At 42.8% G+C, this 19,760-nt stretch overlaps 1 protein-coding gene across 1 annotated transcript in view; it reads left to right on the forward strand.

Moving 5' to 3' along the window:
- The first annotated feature begins 15,398 nt into the window (after positions 1 to 15,398).
- Positions 15,399 to 19,760, forward strand: part of SLC9A9 (solute carrier family 9 member A9) — a 402,473-nt gene continuing 398,111 nt past the window's right edge. The window contains exon 1 of the mRNA XM_075937666.2: positions 15,399 to 15,747. Coding sequence (XP_075793781.2) covers positions 15,579 to 15,747 — 169 coding nt within the window. The 5' untranslated portion in view covers positions 15,399 to 15,578. The remainder of the gene's footprint in view (positions 15,748 to 19,760) is intronic.

Genomic DNA, 19,760 nt, shown 5'->3' on the forward strand with positions numbered 1-19,760 from the left:
GGAATAAAGCCCATTTCTCTTTGCTCCCAGTCCAGTGTCTTATCCACTGAAATCTTTGGCCTTTATTTCACTGTGGTATAGAGTATGGCAATTTCTCCTATAATTTTTGCAGTCTCTTGCTGTTCTTTGAATAGCAACATGGATTAGTGTGCACCTTTCCAGAAAGATTTTCTAATGAGGTAGTGTTGTGCTACGAGAAATTTATAGAAGTCTGATTTTGGCTAGTGACATTGTTGGAAGACATATACTTTCAGATCTGGGGTCTGAGAGAACTGGACTACAGTTCAGGTTGCAAGAGGGAAACTGGAGTATCCTTGATGCTGGAAGGATGGAAAGGGAAGGTTTTGAAACTTAGTTTATCTCTGGACAGCGTATGATCAGTTTAAACCACCAATCAACAAAAACCAAATCAACAGATAATAACTCTCAGAACATATCTGGTTCCCCGCATATAAAACTGGCTATTCAAACCACACTGTGTAAAAAATTACCTCCATGGCTAAGTCTGCACAGAGGAGCTATTTCACATCTTAAGAGCAAGCCCATTATATTGAAACTAGCCAATTAGCCCGTCATAAGACAGGATTTTCAGGGTCTTCTGTCCTGAGCTCTCTCGCTCTGTCTCTCTCTCTCTCTCTCTCTCTCCTACTGCCTCCCCACCCCTCTCAGCTGTCCTCCGCCTCCTGCCTCTCTCTCCATCTCTTTCTTTCTCTTCTCCCCCTCCTGCCTCTCACTCTCCCTTTCTCTTCTCCTCCTCCTTCTGCCTCTCTTTCCCCTCCGTCTCTCCCCACCCCCCTTCCTCTTCCCCGTCCCTCCTGCCGTGGCACTTGGCTGAGTGCTGCCTGCGAGGCAGGGGGGCAGGGCGGTGACGTACATGGCCAGGGGGCGGGGCTGTGTACATCACCGCCCTTCCTTTCCCTCCCACCCCAGGGGAGCCCAAACAGCCCCTTGCGCTGCTGGCTCCCCTGGCAGCCCAGCTGAGGGGCGCAGCACTCAGCTGAGTGCCACAGCGGGAGGGGAAGGGGGCGGTGACATACACGGCCCTGCCCCCTGGCTGTGTCCATCACTGCCCCGCCCCCTTTCCCTCTCTCTGTGGCGGCTCTGCTGAGTGTTGCGCACTCAGCTGGGCCGCTGCGGGGGAGGAGGGGCGGGGCAGTGACATACATGGCCAGGGGGTGGGGCTGTCTATGTCACCGCCCCCCCCGGCGGCCAGCCCCACAGCCCCCTGGACACCCCACTCCTCCCCCCGTCAGTGCTGCTTCCTTCCCCCCTTCATCTGGGCCTCCCCATCCTCCCCTCCAGCCCCACAGCCCCTGATCCCCCCCAGCTCTGCTTCCCGCCACCCTTCCGGCCAGCTCTGCCCCCCCTCCCCTTTCCTGAATGGTGCCCCGCCCCCCTTCTTCTCCCTCCGTGGCACGTTGCGCCACTCAGCTGGGCCCAGATGAGTGGTGGCCACTTGCCGCCCCGGGCCCAGAGGGCCGCTTGCTGCTGCTTGCTCCCCCACCGGGGCCCAGCTGAGCAGCACAGCACTGGGACGAACCACCACAGAAGGAGGGGAAGGGGGACGGGGCGCTGACGTACGCGGCCAGGGTACGTCAGCGTTACAGACGCACAGACAATGGGCTACTATATATATGATATAATGGGCTCGCCATTCCGACATCCCTGTAAACCTCATTTCATGAGGGTTAGGGAACATTTTGGAATAGCACTGTATTTCAAAATTACCTCAAAATAAGCTACACAATTTGCATAGCCCAAATTGCGTATCTTATTTTGAAGTAAGGGTGCTGTGTAGATGCACCCTGTGTATTTAGAAGGTGCAGAAACTTGGGATTTAAAAAAAAAATATTCATGCCAACATCACTTTAAGTTGTAGGCAACTGGTGTGTTTCTTAACAGTGAAAATTAATTTTGCCAGAATCCTTGGGATTCATCAATTTAAACTTTAGGATTTCAAAGGCTGGCATCATAAAGTGTTCTCTCAGCAAAAACTATAGTTTCTCCAGGAGTGTTTAGGTTTCTTCCTTCCAAGATGGTTTATTTAAAAAAAAAAAAAAAAAAAAAAGCTAAAATGCTTTGATATATTTGCATGAGTTCTGTGAAGGTTGGCTCCTGTATGGTAATTCAGGTGTGCAGAGCTGTGAATTACTATTGGATCACAAACAATAATATGTGTATTTTTGTTAGATAATAAAGGTTATCAGGGTACTAGTTAATGACTGTAATTATGATATGACCAGAGGGATAGAGCTCATGTAACCACACAAGTGTTGGGTAGGGTGTACTGTTCTGTGTAGTGAAAGAGTCCACTTACAGTGTATTCTACTGCCTTAGCTGAGCACCAGATGGCTTTTAGGTCAGGCAGTAGACAGGCTCATGCACTAAGCTCCAGGGGTCCTAGGTTGGTTCTGCCTGTTGGTGTTACAAGTGGGGGCTCACCTGGAATTTCAACTGAGTCTCTGAAGCTTGGGATGAGCTTCCTCAGCTAGGGGAAGTATGTAATCCACACACTTACTGGGCGAGGTGTGCTGTCCCCTGTAGTGGCACTTAGACCACTTACAGAGAGAACAAATGAGTGTGCCTTAGCTGAGAGCTAGCTGGCTTTTAGCTCAAGTTATAGAGGCTCGTACACTAAGCTCCAAAGGTCCCAAGTTGAGTTCTGCCTGTTGGCATTACACTCACTGGTCCCTCTACTGTGGAGAAGAGGGAAAACCCAGCTTCATTTACATCCATCATGTTTGTCCATAATTCCACCTAGAAAATTGTATTGTTTGGCTGGAATTCATTTATGCTTTGATCAAGGAATGAGATAATATCATTACGGTGCTCATGAGAAGGCACAGGTCAATGACCTACCCTGATTTGAGTAATGACTTTGGTTGAGTAATGACTGAGCAGCACAAAGGAAGGGAGAGGTCTTTATCTGTTGGATGGGGAACTCTATTTCAGGGAGCAGGGACTGAGCTCAAGGCTCTTGTCTGGCTCTGCCCCTGGAGATTCTGTGCCTTGTATGAAGGAGACTGCAGACTGGACAAGTGCAGCAGAAGAGGAGCTAGCTTTCCAGCAAGGACTAGCTGGGCCAACAGTGACAAGGGAAGAGAACTGACTCTTCAGCGAGGCCCGGTTGAATCAGTAGTAGTGCTGACCTGACTTCACAGGACCCTTGCCCATCTAGTTGATGGAAGGTGAAACCAAAGACAAATACCTTCACCTTAGAGAGGGACCAGAAGCAACCCAGGGTTCCCTTGGACTGCCACTGAGACTAGCTCAGCAAGTGAGTGGAGTTTTATATGGATGAGGTGTGTGATAAAACAGAGTTCAGAACCTCCAGGAACTGGCTGTATATTACTTGGGATTATCAAGTGGTCCAAACTCCTACTACACTGATTTGGGTTGTTCAGATTCTTCCTTGGAAATATATACTGGGATTTCATGCTTTTTTATTGTTTTTTCCCTTCCCAAAAAATAAAGAAGATGTTTGTGGATCCATGTCCCCAAAGGATTCTTGAGTGCTTGCAAGTGAAGAACAACAACCTTCAAAGGTGACCAGGGAAGTTTTATTTTAATTTTCAGAGCCAGAAATAAGAACTATTTGGGGGCTCGAGCCATGGGATTATTTATTTTAGAAATAACAAGCTGAAACCATCCCTTGTTGCTACCACTGGCACCTCGCAGAAGGTTGCATGTCTGGTTGCTTTACTGGATTTCTTTGATATCTCTTTTTTCACTATTACCCACTTGTGATTTTTTTTGTGTGTGTGTAAAAGTTATCCTGAAGAAAGACTAGTCACATTCACGAGTTTCAAATTTTTCTAGAGGAAACATATATCTGAAAACAATCTACAAGAAAACGAAATCTTGCATAAAAGACAGTCACTCCCTAGTTGGGAGAACTGTACCACTGGTGTACAACAAAACAAGATAATAGACAATTGTTCTTTTTCTGCTCCCATGGGCTGCAGCAATAACTGGAATCCATTGGGCACAACAAGCATTGAAGAAATAAAGTCTGGGGGGAAAACAATGCAGGGAATGATAATGTCTGAGAATTAACTAAAGGTTTGTCTGCCCTCAAAATGCTACCACTGTGCAGATGCACCCCTGTAACTATGCCTCTGTACTAATTCAGATTAGACGCTACCTTTGCCAATGGGAGGGATTCTCTCATCAGTGTAGATACTCCACCCTTTGAGAGGTAGTAGCTAGGTTGACAGAATTCATCCATCCTAGCACTGCCCACACTGCAGGTTAGGTCATTTTAACTATGTCACCGAGGGCAGTGGACCCAGCAGGTGGGGGCAGGGGACCATGACCCTCACAATTTTTGAAAGTGGATAGGCCTGGCCCACCCACTTTTTGCCACAGACCTCTCTGCCCTGTGCCTCCCTATTTCCCCAAGGCCTCCCCCTGCGCCAGGCTGGCAGTTGGAACCTGGCTGGAGAAGCCGGGCATCATGGGGCACCATCCCTTGGATCCTCCTCAAGGCCCATGTCCCTTGCTGCTGCTCCTCACAGCTGCCTGGCCATGTGGCTCTACCGTGGGTGGGTTGCAGCTCCAACATCCTGTCCCTTGGCCAGAGTTGGGTCACAGAGGGCTATGTAGGCAGTTGAGGGGAGATACAATCCCTCCTACCGCACTGGGCAGGGGTGACCATGGGGTGAGAACATGGGCTGGGACTGCTGTCAGGCCCCCACTCCAGGCAGGTGGAAGGTCCATGTCTCCCAGGCCACTCCAGCTTCTAGGCTGGCCAAAGGCAGGGCTTAGGTAGAAGGGGAAAAGTGGAGCCATGGAGGAAGAAGGGGCTCTTGGCTCCTGCCCTCCCCTCCATTTTTGGGAAGGTTCCCCCACTGTTGCTCAAGGTTATGGGTTTTTCATTTCCCTGAGTGATGCACTTAAGCCAAATTTTCTAGTGTAGACCAGGACTAAGGAAAAAAGAGAAAGAAGCAGAGCATAGAGAGCAATGCAGAAATTAACACACCAATATGTCATTTTTTACAGATCCAGTTGTGAGACTCCTTTGCCTTACACAAGGTGAAGCTTAATGCACGTATCTCAGTATTTTTATAATGACAGAAATGTTGCTAAAACATTGACTCCCCTCTTTGAAAATCATGGGACTGTAATTACTAAGTGCATTTTTTAAAAATTGTGCTGCGTTTTCTTGCTTTTGATTTCTCAAAATGAATATCATTCTGCTGCTTTTACTAGCTTCTTGTCTTGGATTGAACCTCTGTAGAGCAATAGCAACTGTGGGGCTGCAGGCAGGATGTCTGCATCTGGAAATCTAAGGAGGGAGAAGAAAATCACTGATCTGTAAAGGTGGAGTACATAAGGTGGTGCCTTTAAGGGACTGAAGAAAAGCAAGAGCAGAGCAGAAGTGCAGTAATTTAAAATGACAGTATAAAAGTGATGTGATGCCCAGGGAGATGAACTCAATAATATTTGTGTACGAAGCTGAATGTGAATGAGAACTTAGCAGATATAGTGAGACTTAAAACAAAATGCTCAGGACTCTGACTCATGCCAGGTGTATCTTTTGCTCTGGTATTTGATGTTTCTTCCTTAATCATCATCATTATCATCATGCCTGGGAGCCTCAGTCATGGACTAGGATCCCATTGTTCTAGGCACTGTACAAACTAGTAAAATTATTCTCCATTCAGCAGGTTGGCCACTTCTCAAGCCAAGTACATAAGCCTGAATTTCCATTTGGTGGACTCCTTTCTCATGTTGTCTACTTCCCCTACTCTCTGTGTTGGGAGGGATTACTTCACTTTGGGGAATTAATTGAATATAACAGTTTTAAAATAAGCATTCAAGTTCTTCCTTAATTAGAGATGTACAAAATTCTAGCTGCCCTAATATGTCCCAATAGTTTAACTCTATGAACAAAGTGTATATGGCAAAGAAAGACTGGTGAGCTAAACACAGGGCTGGGAATCAGGAGACACTGACTGACTGTATGACCATTGGCTAAGACACTTACCCTTTCACAGTTTGGAGATGATAACTCACATGCCCCATTATAAAACATGTAAGTGTGTTTCCACTACCATAGGTGCTGACTCTATGGGAAAAAAAGTGGGTGCCCACCAGCCACAGCTGTTCATCCATGCTGCCAAACAGCTGATCATCAGCCACAGCCAAGTATAACTGCGGAGTCCACACTTATTTTTAGCACACTGCCTCAGGTCTTGCTAGTGGGAGTCTGTCTACCCAGGCTGGGAGGCTCACCCCCTGCTGCAGCATAGAGGTGCTCTCAGAATGTTATGGCTGAAACACTACAGGAAATATAAGCTATTCTGATCCACGTGCTAAGGATTATACTAGCTCTCTTAGTACAAAAGCACTAGTGCAGGGCAATCTGTATGATTGCTTTGATAACTCCTTGACTCATATGGGCTACGTCTACACTGGCATGATTTTCCAAAAATGCTTTTAACGGAAAAGTTTGCCGTTAAAAGCATTTTCGGAAAAGCGCGTCTAGATTGGCAGGATGCTTTTCCGCAAAAGCACTTTTTGCAGAAAAGCGTCCATGGCCAATCTAGACGCGGTTTTCCACAAAAAAGCGCCGATCGCCATTTTTGCGATCAGGGCTTTTTTGCGGAAAACAGTACTGTGTTGTTTACACTGACCCTCTTGCGCAAATGATTTGCGCAAGAGGGCTTTTGCCCGAACAGGAGCAGCACAGTATTTCCACAAGAACACTGACAATCTTACATGAGATCGTCAGTGTTCTTGCGGAAATTCAAATAGCCAGTGTAGACAGCTGGCAAGTTTTTCTGCAAAAGCAGAAGATTTTGCAGAAAAACTTGCCAGTCTAGACACAGCCAGATGTAATTTGGGTACAATTGTGCCAGTCTGGTCAGGTGAACAATCTCCAGCGTTGGATATTGCCTTATTAAACGTAACAGTCTTCCAGCCCATTCCTCCTTTTTGTGAACAGGGGAGAAGACTGAGGAGCTTGTGACCTCATATCCAGACTATGTATGAATGGGCTTGAGCGTCAATAGAATGCTTTGGTCACCTATGATCTTCTGGCATGAGGCTCAGGGCTTTAACTCACACAACATTATTGTATACAATTGTGCCTATGTGAAACAGTGTCCATAGTTAGATCCTATTGTATGTCTGTGTGAATGTGTGGAAACAGGGGAGGGACAGTTTTATAGACTCATTTATATTGTACCTCAGAAAAAAAATCTTACAGCAGTCTTGGCATTGTCTTCCCAATTAAACAGTAAGTATTGCAAACCCCATGCTGCCCAGTAAAGCTTTAATGAGTGCCTGTAGGCTTCATCAGTCCCGCTGCACTACACCTGTGGAAGGTGTCATGCTTAGGAGGAATGGTTAATAGAGAAGATCACAGCTCAGCTAGGGGTGAAGAGGAAAGAAGAGTAGGAAATAAAGGGTTGAAAGCAGGAGCTCCTTGAAAGACTGCTGCTACTGCCTCAACCTCCGTGAGGGAAGGTAGGCCAGCTCATAGGTGCTGACTCTGTAGGTGCTCTGGGGCTGCAGTGCCCATGGAGCCCAGTGGCAGCCAAATTCCCCCACCCCCTGCCAGCCCTGCTGACCAATTCTTCCCCCACATTCCTATGCTTTTGGAGTACAGTGAGCAGCTGATTTATGGCATTCGGGAGCTCCAGGAGTAGGGGAGGGGGAGTGGAATGGTGGCAGGGCAAAGGCCGGGGAAAGGGTAGAATGGGGGCGCAGCCTAGGGCGGAGGAGGAGTTGAGCTCACCTTCCCTCCCCCTCCCACCACATACACAGCTAGAGGGGAGGTCTGTGACTATGGGCCAGATGCAAGACCACTGTTACTAATGCCTTTCTTGTTGCTATTGGGTGAGACTGTGGTAGGTTAGTGCCCAGCCTGAGCAGGGCAGCAACCAAAGAAACTTCTTTTTGTTTTGTTTGATCTGATCTGATCATGTTGGGAGTGGTTTGTCCTGAGCTCAAGTGCCCGGGGTCCCAAGCACCAAACACACACTACTGAGGCATTCCTAGAGATGAGACTCTTGTGACCTGTCTCAAGGGGTATCTAATGCCAAGTAGGTAGCCATACTTCTAATTATAATAGGATGGTATGGGGAGAAGAGCAACATATAGCTACACAGTTCACTGCCATGGAAATGCAAGTTTAGTTCTGTTGCAACTTCATTAGAAGTCTTTAACCATGGATTATATTCTGAAAACTTGGACCCTCCTTTTGAGCGGCCTACCTATGCCAAACCTGCACCAGATTGCCAAAACCACTTAAATTCTATAACAATTTATTACCAACAGCTCTTTTTCCGGGGTCATACTAAGCATATCAAGCTAGATGCTTGTTTACACTAGTACAAGTTTCAGTAACACTCTTTGCATCTGGATGACCTACAATAGCCGCTTGGTATTAGGTTTTGCTACAATCACTTGCTGAAGGAAGTAAAATAAAATCAATTTACCACAGGGAATGCAAGATATCTATTAGCAAACATTTTGCAGTGGATTTTCAGTTGATGTAAATCAATGTAGCTCCACAGTCAGGGCATGATTTTGGATGGAGTAGAGTTTGTAAAAAAGTATGGAATCCTACCTATGCCAGTTTGCACCGGATAAGGATCTGTCCTTTTTTAAAACAATGGTGTGCTGATAATGACTTTTAACTAATTTAAAACTGCAACTTTTACCTGTGTCCAGGGAAGTCAATTTATTTTATTGATATAAGTTGATAAAAGTTAAATTATACACAAATAACTGAAAATATGGGTCAGCTCCTGTGTGTAAAACTGGCATAAAATAATTACATTGATGTCAGTGTTGGATATTATAGTTATTTCCTTGTTTTTAAATAGCCCCTTTCACCAAAGAATCCCAAAGCTCTTCATGGCATTTACTCTTCACAATCTTAAATGTGAGCTAGTCTTATATACTGGGACAGGGCTTAAAATGTCTGTAGACATAAACTCAAGCTGGCTGGGTTGATGGTTTTCCACAGATGGAGGTGCATTGTGGCAACTAGTTGTTAAAGGTCACCAAACAGTATCCTGTATTTTTGAGCAGCAAGCATGTTGTAATTTGTTTTTATCACTTCTTCATTGTGCGTTGATGCTATGGCTGAATCAGATTGTTTTGTAGTTAGGGAGGTGTGGGAAGCAGGAGGAAGAAGACAGAGTTAGGTTTTAGGAAAGTATTCAAAACTTATTATTTTGTGAAGGTTTTTACTTCCTCTTCAAATTTCCTGGCGTTCTGATTTTTTTTTTAAATTCAACATTCGCAAGGTTTTCTTCTTTAAATTCTAGCAGCGTACTGTATTTCTAGCTTTTAGTCCAGTCTTTTTTAGTGGACTGATTGTTAAAAAGGAAAAATGTGTGTGCCCCTACAATGGAGATCAATGTTCCCTCTAATTTTTTCCATCCATGTGCAAAATAAATTTTATGCACCCCAACGCACGTGCAGATGTTCACCACCAATAAAAATACATGCTGTAGGCACTGTGGACACTCTGCTAATCAACTGGTAGTATTTGAATCCCTCATGTGAGGCTGCCTAAGCACTTGCCTTACAGGGAACGCTGATGGAGATCTGTTTGTTATACCTATCAGTTTTCAGAACAGCCAAAGTTTGATAGATGATTAATGACCAAACTCTGGGACATCTGGTTTTTGCTGCATAATTGCTATGAAATTAGTATAATATTTCTTTTATGGGATTTTTTCACTGTGTGTTCTAAATCACCTATTTTAAAAAGAGAAGTGGGGATAAATCCTCAGCAGTGTCTGACAGCTGGATCTCAGGTCCACTTGAATGACATGATTGCTATTTTTAGTCTATATGATGCAGTCACTAGATGGAGACTTGACACACTTTCCCAGTCGGCTACTGTCACAGAGTGTGGGGCGCCACTGTGTCCTGCACCCCCAGACCCGACTGGCAGCCAGCCAGGTAGAACAGAAGGTTTATTGGTTCACAGGGACACAGCATAGAACAGACTTGTTAGCACAGGAACCAGGAGCAGTCAGTACAACCCAGCTTGGGGATAGAGGCTCTGGCCCTGGATCCCCTTTCTCCCCACCCCAAGCCAGCTAGACTCCCTGCATCCTAAACCAGTGGATACTTACACTCTCAGCAGCAGGATTCTTGCCCTGCAGGCAGTCCCGCCTCCTCCTTTGTCTAGCTTCCTGGGTAAAAGGTGTCATCTGACTGAATCTCCAACCAAGGCTCAGGTTACAGGATAGCCTGAGCCATTATATATGTGCTGGGCTGGGCAGCTTTCCCTCAGTGAGTCTCACCCAAAACTTCCATCCCCCAGCTGGGCACCAGTGCAGTGCCCAGGGAAACTGAGGCACACACACAGAGTTACTACAGAACAGCACAGGACAGTAGGAATCACATGCAACATAACAAAGTGAACAGAGTGAATACAATCCCCACTAAAACCTACCCAGCTTTTTGCTAGACAGCAAGAGAATATTGCAGATCGAAACTTCTGACTCTAGCTCTGGGATGGGAGTGATGCCTACTGTTTTGAGAGAGGCTAGCCAACAAGCACCTAGTACATTCAGTCTGAAAGGCCATGTGGCTTAGTGGATAGTGTTAGCTTTGCCATATCAGACATATGGGGTCGAATTTTGGCCCCACTGAAATCAATAGGAATTTTGCCATTGATTTAAAGGAGGCCAGTATTTGGATGTATTCCTAACACTTCCTGAAATGATCTGCAACTTCAGTTTAACTGATTTGTGAAATGGGAGGAGCTATGCACTGCCAGGTAAGGTTTGGGCTTAGTCACTATTAAGGGAACAAAGTCCCTGGGAAGATAAACAGCAGTCAATAGAAGTGAGACTTGAATTCATGGTCTTCTATACTTTAGCCTAGGCCCTAGGGTATTTGGTGGGGGTGCCTTCTCCTCTCTCATCACCCTGCCTGCCCTTGTGGTGAGGCTGAACAGGCAGGCTGAAAACACCAATATGCAGAATGTCCCACACAGTCTACATGAGAGGTCAGCTTTATTACTTCCATGAATCTCTAAACTAACAATTATATCAAATATCTGGCTACCTTCTCACTTTTGCTGTACCAACGCATTTTCAAAGTTCCACTTGAAGGACTTTAAATGTCCTTCAATCTGGTCATTTCATGTTTAAGAAGCCTTCACACTTCAGAAAATCTGTGGAATCTAAAAGTAGCATTAACACTACACAACACCTTTCAGTTTCAGTCTCTTTCCCAACAAACCCTGTGACTAACCGATTTGTTTGGTTTTAAAATACTGCTGTGAAAAATTGACCGGAATGATGGAGACTTTGGAATACAAGCTCTCTGAAGGCTGTGGTCCAACAGCATTTCAAATCTAGACTAAGTTTTAAACTATCCTGATAAACCGCATAATCAGAATGGAGCATGGATCATCTGTGAGCAAAACATCAAGTCCATGTGTATCTAGGGTCAATCCTTGAAGGGCAGAGGAGGTCCCAGCAGGAATCAGAACTTTTTAAAAAATTAATTGTGACTTTCTCACTTAGAAAATTTGTAATAGCATGTTTATCGCCTCTACCAAAAAATCTGAAAACTTATGAGTAGAGGAGACTTAGCACAGGTTGCTTTATGCAGCAAGCCAGTCAGAGGGTGCATCTAGGCAGCCGTGCTATTTTGGGATACTTCCAGTATCTTGTAATAGCATTATCTGTGTCTTGACAGCGTGCCCGTTATTTCGAAATAGCGTGCCCATAATTTCAAAAGCTATTTCAAATGTCCCTTAATCCTCATGGAATGAGGCTTACAGGGACATTTCAGAATAGCATGCTATTTGGAAATTAACTTGAAATAAACTATGCAATTTGCATTGCTCAAATTGCATAGCTTATTTCAAGTTAAGGGTGCAGTGTAGACGCACCCAGAGAGATCTTGTGGACCGAGAGGCAGCTATTGACCAAAACTGACTTGAATAAATAAGGAAAGGGGAGTGGGATGAGTGAGGGGGAGCACCTAGAAAACAACAAACAAACAAAAAAAGCTTAGTACAAAATTCTAGGCTATATTTTTGCTGGCTGAAAAATGCTTGAATTCAGGTGACCAGCGTGAAACCTAGTTTTAAAAAAAATAATTCATTAGGCATCATGGACATGCCTGCTAAAAATTGACAGTATGATGACTGAATTTCTCTATCATCATATGAGGTCAAGGACAAAAACATATATGTTGCTTCAGGAAGAAATTATTAATAAAATGTAGAATGCAAAGAAGCAAAACACAGCACTTTTGGGCTGCACATCTGGATTTCTCATGATGAACAACTGTGACAGATGGCTGTGTCTGCACAGCTGATTTATAATTACGTCTTACTTTTCTGACAGGCTATAATCTCGGGGGCCAAATCTTTCCATGTGCTGAATATTATCTGGAGAGGTACTTATCCTCCTCCCGGATCCTGAATCCTGAATGAATAGCCAGCATTTCTGTCTTGGTCCTGACAGCTCCCACTTTGATTGATGTGATCTATTGCAAAAGCCCAGATGTGCTTTGATAGGTGTACTTCAGTCTAACAGCCCTTCCTAGGGTTGCTAAGAGACTGATGAGTAATTCGCTAACAGAGTACAGTTTGGCCAGAGGGAATGTCTCCAATCTTGAAATTGGACTCAAAACACTATAAATAAGACAGAAATATGATCTATTCTAACAAAGTACTCCTGTGACTGTAACTGTGACTGAAAGTCATGCCAGGTTGGTCTGCAACCAATGAGGCCGTGGTCTGCAAAGGGTATGTTTACACAGCAATAAGACACTTACAATTGTGTACACTTTGGGGTTTGGGCTGGAGCCCAAGTTCTCGGACCTTCCCGCCCATTGGGGTCCTAGACCTTGGGCTCCAGCCCAAGCTGAAGTGGAATACTCCTGCAGCCTGAACCTTAAGCCTGATTTGGCTGTCAGGAGCCAGCTGTGGGTATCTGGTAGCTTTGTAGACAGTCTCATAAACCCCCACAAGATTTGCTATAAATGTTGCAAGGAGAGTGAGGCCAAGGACTGCAGAAATGATTGTTAGCAAGCAGGAAACATTTCCTCAAAACATTTCTACATTGTCAAAATCATTCCACACAATAGTATTTAGTGTGTGCAACCATGGTTCAATAAGAATCCATGTATATTTAGGGAAAAAAAAGACTGTTTCAAAACAGAAATGTGGTTATTGTCAGAATCCTTTCATGTCAGAGAAGTTATTTGTGTATGGGGAGCCAACAGTCAAACAGCATCACTCTGTTACCACAGGAAAGGGAGATAAGACACCAGTCTTCGTGCATCACACTTCAGCGGGCCCTGTTTTATGTGCAAAAGTCTTGTACTTCAAAGTCTTGTACTTCAAATATTAAAGACACTAACACTTTAAATGCTTCTGTTTCCCCCCCCAAGATCACATGATTTATTGTTTTAGGTTTCTATATAAATGCATAATTGTAGAATATAGAATTGTGTTTCTTTTGACATTCAGAACATTAGTGATTTGCAATATAATCTACAGGCCAGATTCCGCAGTCCCACTGATTTGCAAAGGGTTCCTGCTACTTGTCGTATGTTTTGGCTCTATTGGTGAAAAGCAGCAGCATCAGACATGCACAGCCACTCTGCAGCTTTTTTTTTTTTTTTAAACAAGTGCAAGACCAGCTCATGAGAACATCTTTCAACTTGCCATGTAGAGAAAGTGGTAGGAGAGCTCTGTTGTTTCTTCTGATACATTGTGGCGCTTAGTCATAGTACTACAAACACTGTCATTTCTGAACTCGGAGAGTGTGCAAATCAAATGCCCCATCTCTCTCCCTCCCGTACACTTGACATCATTCTGCCCATCTGGCTGTAACATTCTGGGAGGAGTTTTGCTCCAGGAGTGTGATCAAACTCCCTCCACTGACTCCTCATGTATTATTTTGCTGTTCCCAATATAATAGATTATAAATATCCAAATATCTAATTTAAAAAACTAAGTTTTGTTTCACATTTACTTTTTCCTGTATTACATACTTATGAGGATGTTTAAACTGGTTTTGCCTATTTTTGAATTCACCCAGACTTCATGGGTTCAACAGATGGGCTTGAATTGAAATGTGCTTGTCAGAGCTTACATCCTGCCTGTGAGTGATCAGGAGAGGAAGAGAGCAGACGGAAAGAGAGAAATCCAAAGGAGAAAATAAGGTGCGGGGGAGAGGGGCAAAGCAAAAACACAGTGACTGTGGGGAATGGGGGATGGAATAGAAAAGAAGAGACGTGTGAATGGAAAAAATAACTATAGGGAGCTATATCATCCCATTCTACCAAGAAGCTCCCATGGAAGAGCGAACAGTGAAACTGGCTGCACATCATGACCAGGCCATTGATCCTTACCATAAAAATGGATTGAGGGGTTGCAAAATGGACAAGGAAACCATAGTCTTGTGTGGACAAAAACATCTGTGTGGAGCTGTGGACATTTTGTGCAGGGCTGGGACTACCCAATCCAGCAGGTGGCACTCTTATGCATTTGTTTTAAATTGCCTCACTTTAGACATTTATGGGGTTGAAAGTGCACTGTCTGTTCCAATTTGACAGCAAATGCAGGCTTGCAACTTGTCCAGAATCTGAGACAGAGAAATGCTTTACTCTTCTTTTTTATAATATTCCAGCGGTTGGAGGTGATTTTTAAACACATGAATATGCCTCTCTAGTGTCTATAACCCAAACTTTGCAGCATTGAGGTAGGACATGAGAACCTGAAAGTGAAATTTGACTAAAAATGGCTATAAAACTTGCCAGTTTATATGGCCTAAAGTAAAGGAAAATGGGCCAGCTGCATAAATGATTTAAAAAAAAACACATTTTAATTTCTAGTCTGTTTTTCACAGTATGGTGCTATAAGCTTCATATTGGCAGTCCCCTACTTTCACTGTGTGTCTCAGGAATATTCCATGCAGAGCTTACTGCAGAACTGGGGCCTGAATTTTATAATCTTTGGTTATGGGGTTGAGGTCTTTATGAAGACAAACTCCTAATGTAGCAAACCCCAAGTTTCCTCTTGCACCTTTGTGTGGTAAAAACAGAAACAAAACTGTAAAAACATAACCAACTTGTTATTTATGCCACTTGTTCTACATTACTTTTTGGTTCCACATCTGTTTGCCTGGGTGAGATGCTCAAGTTCTCCTAATGTCTTTTTTTATTAAAAAGATTTTTAAAAATGCAGGAGCAAAGTGGTGTGGACACTAATTTTGCTAACAGAAATAACTTTTGAAAGGATCACAGAGCTTTGATTAGTTCACAGAGCCTCAAAGTCCATAAAGTTTGTGCATCTCCATTTAAAACAAGAACAATGAAGTGATGCTATCATAACATTACAAATGAGACAGGACAGCTTTAAGAGAGAAACAGGAAGTTGTAACTAGAATCCAGCTGAATTCTGAGCTGGAGGAGTTAGCCGTGAGGCTGCAAATAAAGCAGATGTGTTTTGTGAATTTCAGTAGTGTCTAGTCTTTCATTTACCAAAGTTGATGATATAGCATGTAACCTGTGGTGTCTTTATTTTGCATTTTGTTCTTTTTTTTAAGTACCTGTACTCACATAAGAGGAATGAAATGGAGAAATTAAGAAAATATGAGAGAGAGGAGGATCATTTTTATCATCAGGGAGCTGTGGAACTGCTGGTCTTTAACTTTTTGCTCATACTTACAATATTAACAATTTGGTTATTTAAAAATCATCGATTCCGCTTTTTGCATGAAACTGGAGGAGCCATGGTTTATGGTGAGTATAAATTCAAGTGTTGGTTTAGTATTAAACTTGTTGCATGTATATAATTAGACACTTGAGCTCAAGTGCTGACAAAGCAACAGAAAATGTACTGAATGAAATGCCACAAGTCTATTGAAATGTGCAGTAAAAAGTTTAACTCTTTAACCATAGGGTGACTTATCAATGGAATAAATGTCATGAATAGGTTATTATAGCACTGTGCAGATAACATACTTCTATGTGCAGATCTGAATCTAATAACCCTTTGGGAGTACAGGAATATAGGATGCCTGTTTTATAAAGGTTGAAAGAGATTGTTTCATATTAATATAATGCATGCTTGTGTGTGATATCCCAAGATGGTGGGGCATCTATTACGGTCATGACAGGAATCTATTACTATTTCATGGGTCCAGTCCTGTGGTCTGATACAGTTTCAACTAGCTGAAGATTTTTGTTGGGTTGTAGAAAAACAGACTTTGAAAAGTTGCTCTCTAATCTTCCCTGAAAGTTTCCATTATATTTGTACTTCAGCTTACATCTCCTCTTCTAATCTTTCTTGATGTAATTTTCCAATATTTTATTTAATTCATGCATGGGACTCTCTGTGTAGCTTGATACAATGTTAGTTTAATTATTCTATGGAGAGAATGGAGATGGGGGCCTATTCCCCCAGCCTTTTTCGTCTTGTTTCACTTTCAGAAAAGTTGTGCAATCTCCACTTTCTACTTCACATGCCCAAATGACGCTGTGAAGGCTGGAAAAAGGGATACAAATTATCATTTTATACATTGAGCATCCTGGCTACAAAGACTGACTTTCTTATTTATGTATTTTATGATGCTGCAATGAGCACTAGGAAATTTAGGTTCATATCCTAAAAAAAAAAAAATACTTGGGTTTTCTGTCAGTAGCATGTAGTATTTCCATTCAAGTCATTGACAATTATTTGCATGGAACGTGGGATAATCAGGCCCATGTAAACCATTGGAGCTTTAAATGTGAAGGTTAGTAGCTATTCCACATGAGTGGTATCTTCTAAAGCAAAAGGGTTAGAACTTATCAGAAGGTTAGGACTGAGATCTAGCAGTCTTAACATTGTCTATTTAAAGCTGTTGATTATACAAATGAAGTCTGAAAAGTCATAGGAACACAGGATTTACCCTTCTATACTGGATACTTTACCTGCTTAGGTCATTTCCTGCCTCTAGCAATGACCTGATGCTTTAGAAGAAACTAAAAAAAAATGGAAAAAAAAACCGCTCATGGTACAGTATTTTAAATAGGTGGGTGGGGAAGAGTGAGTGTTCCTTTCCTTCACACCTGTCCCTGCCTCTGTTATAAAAGATTATATTTTACTAGAAGATTTACCCAGTGTTGCTCAGGTCCTTAACTCAAATAAGTTGTGTTTTTCTTCATTTACATCATTGTTCTGGACCGGGGCTGGGAATGAGGGTTCAGTATGCAGGCTACCCCAGGGAGAAAGGACAACCGCATCCCTTTCTCATCTCAACAGCTTGGAGCCAGGTGGGAAGTGCTTGTCCTTGTCTGGGGCAGAACGCACAGCCAGAGGAGAGGTGCATATCCCAATACGGTCTCCCAAATATATAGTAGATAGCTGTCCCAGCCCTTTGAGGTCCCCTGTGATCATTCTACAGTATAACTTCCCTCCTATCAAACCCCCTCCCTTTCCATTTGATGAGAAACAATCACATTCCAGACACATCCCATTGTCCCGGTAAAACCAAGCCCTGACCTTGCTTTAAGTTATGATAAGAGGAAGCTGCATACCAAATTTGGTACTCCTAACTCTTTCCACTTAGGAGTTCTTAGATAAATGGATTCATAGATGGACAGACAGACAGACAGACAGATGCACATTTCTAAAATATATAGTAAGATAATGTAGCTCTGTAGGGCTTACTGGAAAATAATGAGAATGGGGGGAAAGGAATTTGTGACAATCAACCATATTTTATTTTATTGCTAACTTCTTAGATCTTATGCTCCATGGTACATGTGCCTATTATACTGCTAGCTAATCAACAGAGTGTGAAAAACAATGCTTGATAGAAAGTTACAGTTCATTACCATTGTACACAGTTTAGATATTCTCCTAAAGTAGGTTTTTATACTGTGCAACCATTTCTAATTGCAGATGATTATATACATTTGCCTGCTTAATCTAACTTTTTTTTCTAGGATTTACACACAAGACACTTTCCCCTTAACATCCTTTGCTGCTTCTGTCTGGAGTTGGGTGTACAACTGATAATATTACTTGCAAGTTAGACACAAATCAAAACCTCAGATTCATACACACCCTACTTTTGCCTAAGTTTTGCACTGGGTTGAATTTAGTGGATTGGGTTCTCCATCTCTAGTTCATTTTGTGAGTAGTTATCAAAACCAACATAAAGCAGAAAGATGGAAATGAAGGGTTTTATACTAATGCCCATTATTGTCGTTTATGAGCATTTAACTTCAGTAACATTTTTTACTCTTACAATTTGGAATATTTAGCCATTGTTTTGCACCTGGTGTATCCAGGAGTACCATTAACCGGGATATCCTTTTTATAATTAAATTCAGCTGCCAGTTTAGATCTGTTCTGAGATCTTCGTGAAGGGTCTGTTTAAAGAAATTCCAAAATAAAGGATACAAAGTCTGGTTAGTCTTCTATTATTTATGACCATTTTCAAACAAAGAGAGAGATCCATTCATTTGCTTTAGCAGCTTACACTACAGACCTTCCTGTACCCTCGGTGTGACTTCAGTATTCTTAGCAATGTGCAATAAGAGTGGTTAAAACAAGCCATCATTTCCTTCCTTCAAAATATTAAAACAGCTGTGACAATGAATGCCAGCAATTTCAGGGGAAAATTAGCAGGAGGTAGGGAAGCCAACAGACACACCAGGCCCCGGGCCAGGTGAGGGGTTGGCTCTGCATTTCTGGAAGGGCTGAGGACTTGGATGGAAGGGGAGGGACTGGGCAAGTCTAACAATAGACTAGCAGTAAAAGGGCTCTCCCTTGGTGGAATTGGAAAGCACTTTTAAGTGCTCAGCAGCAAATGCCTTGGGCCTGGCTTTTAGAAGTATTGTGAACTCACCACTCCAGTTGAGATCAGTGGTTTGAAAATGAGATTAATATTGATCACCCAGATCAGTGGTCACTTACGAAAATGATGACCTTGACAGTAGCTTTGCATTTATGCCACAGGGGAACTCAGGCAGAGGTCTGACACCATAGCTCAGTTTCCCCAGATTTATGGTGGTGTAATGCTGTTACAGTCAATGGAGTTGTATTGGTGTAAAACTGCAATAATGCAGTAGAGAATGAAGGGAAACAACTTAAATGACTTGTCTAGTGCCACATGACAGTTCAATTGTAAAGCCAGGAATTCAGATAGGAAGAGCTGTAACAGCCACTGTCCTAAGGCACTAAAATAGAATTGCTTTTTTCAGAGAACTATTTTCTGAAATTTGGACAAAAATGGTGATTAAAGCTTGATTTTTTTGAGGTTCTGAATGTGCTGAGTACCCCCCTTCAGAGGGATTGTGGGAGCTCAGAACATAACAGGATTAGGTCCTAGAAATGAGAATCCATGTCTTAGATAATATGACAAAGATCACAGGTTTCCCCTTTTCAATAGATGTATGAAGAAGAGAGATCTTTGAGGTATAATTTAAACTCTGGAAAAAAGTGATCACAGCAGGTTGCAATAGTAGGGTAGAACTGTTTGAGAAACAGTCAGCCAGAATGGATTTAGTAGGTGAAATATAAAAGAGAAGGAATGTTCTTAAATTGATTCAGGTCTGCTCTAAAATAATTATTTAACAGACATGAGAATTAAGTGATGGATTGAACTGCATAGCAAGATTTGAGAGTCCCCTTCATTCAGAGGTGTTCAGAAATAGCTCAATAATCCTAGTGGGAGGAATATCTTCTTTGATGTGAGTGTATGGCCTTGATGACCTCAAAGATATTTTCCAACACCATGATCTATGATTAAGGATTTGATCCT

Source organism: Pelodiscus sinensis, chromosome 10 (genome assembly GCF_052426305.1).
Source record: "Pelodiscus sinensis isolate ZL-2025 chromosome 10, ASM5242630v1, whole genome shotgun sequence".
Lineage (NCBI taxonomy): Eukaryota > Metazoa > Chordata > Testudines > Trionychidae > Pelodiscus > Pelodiscus sinensis.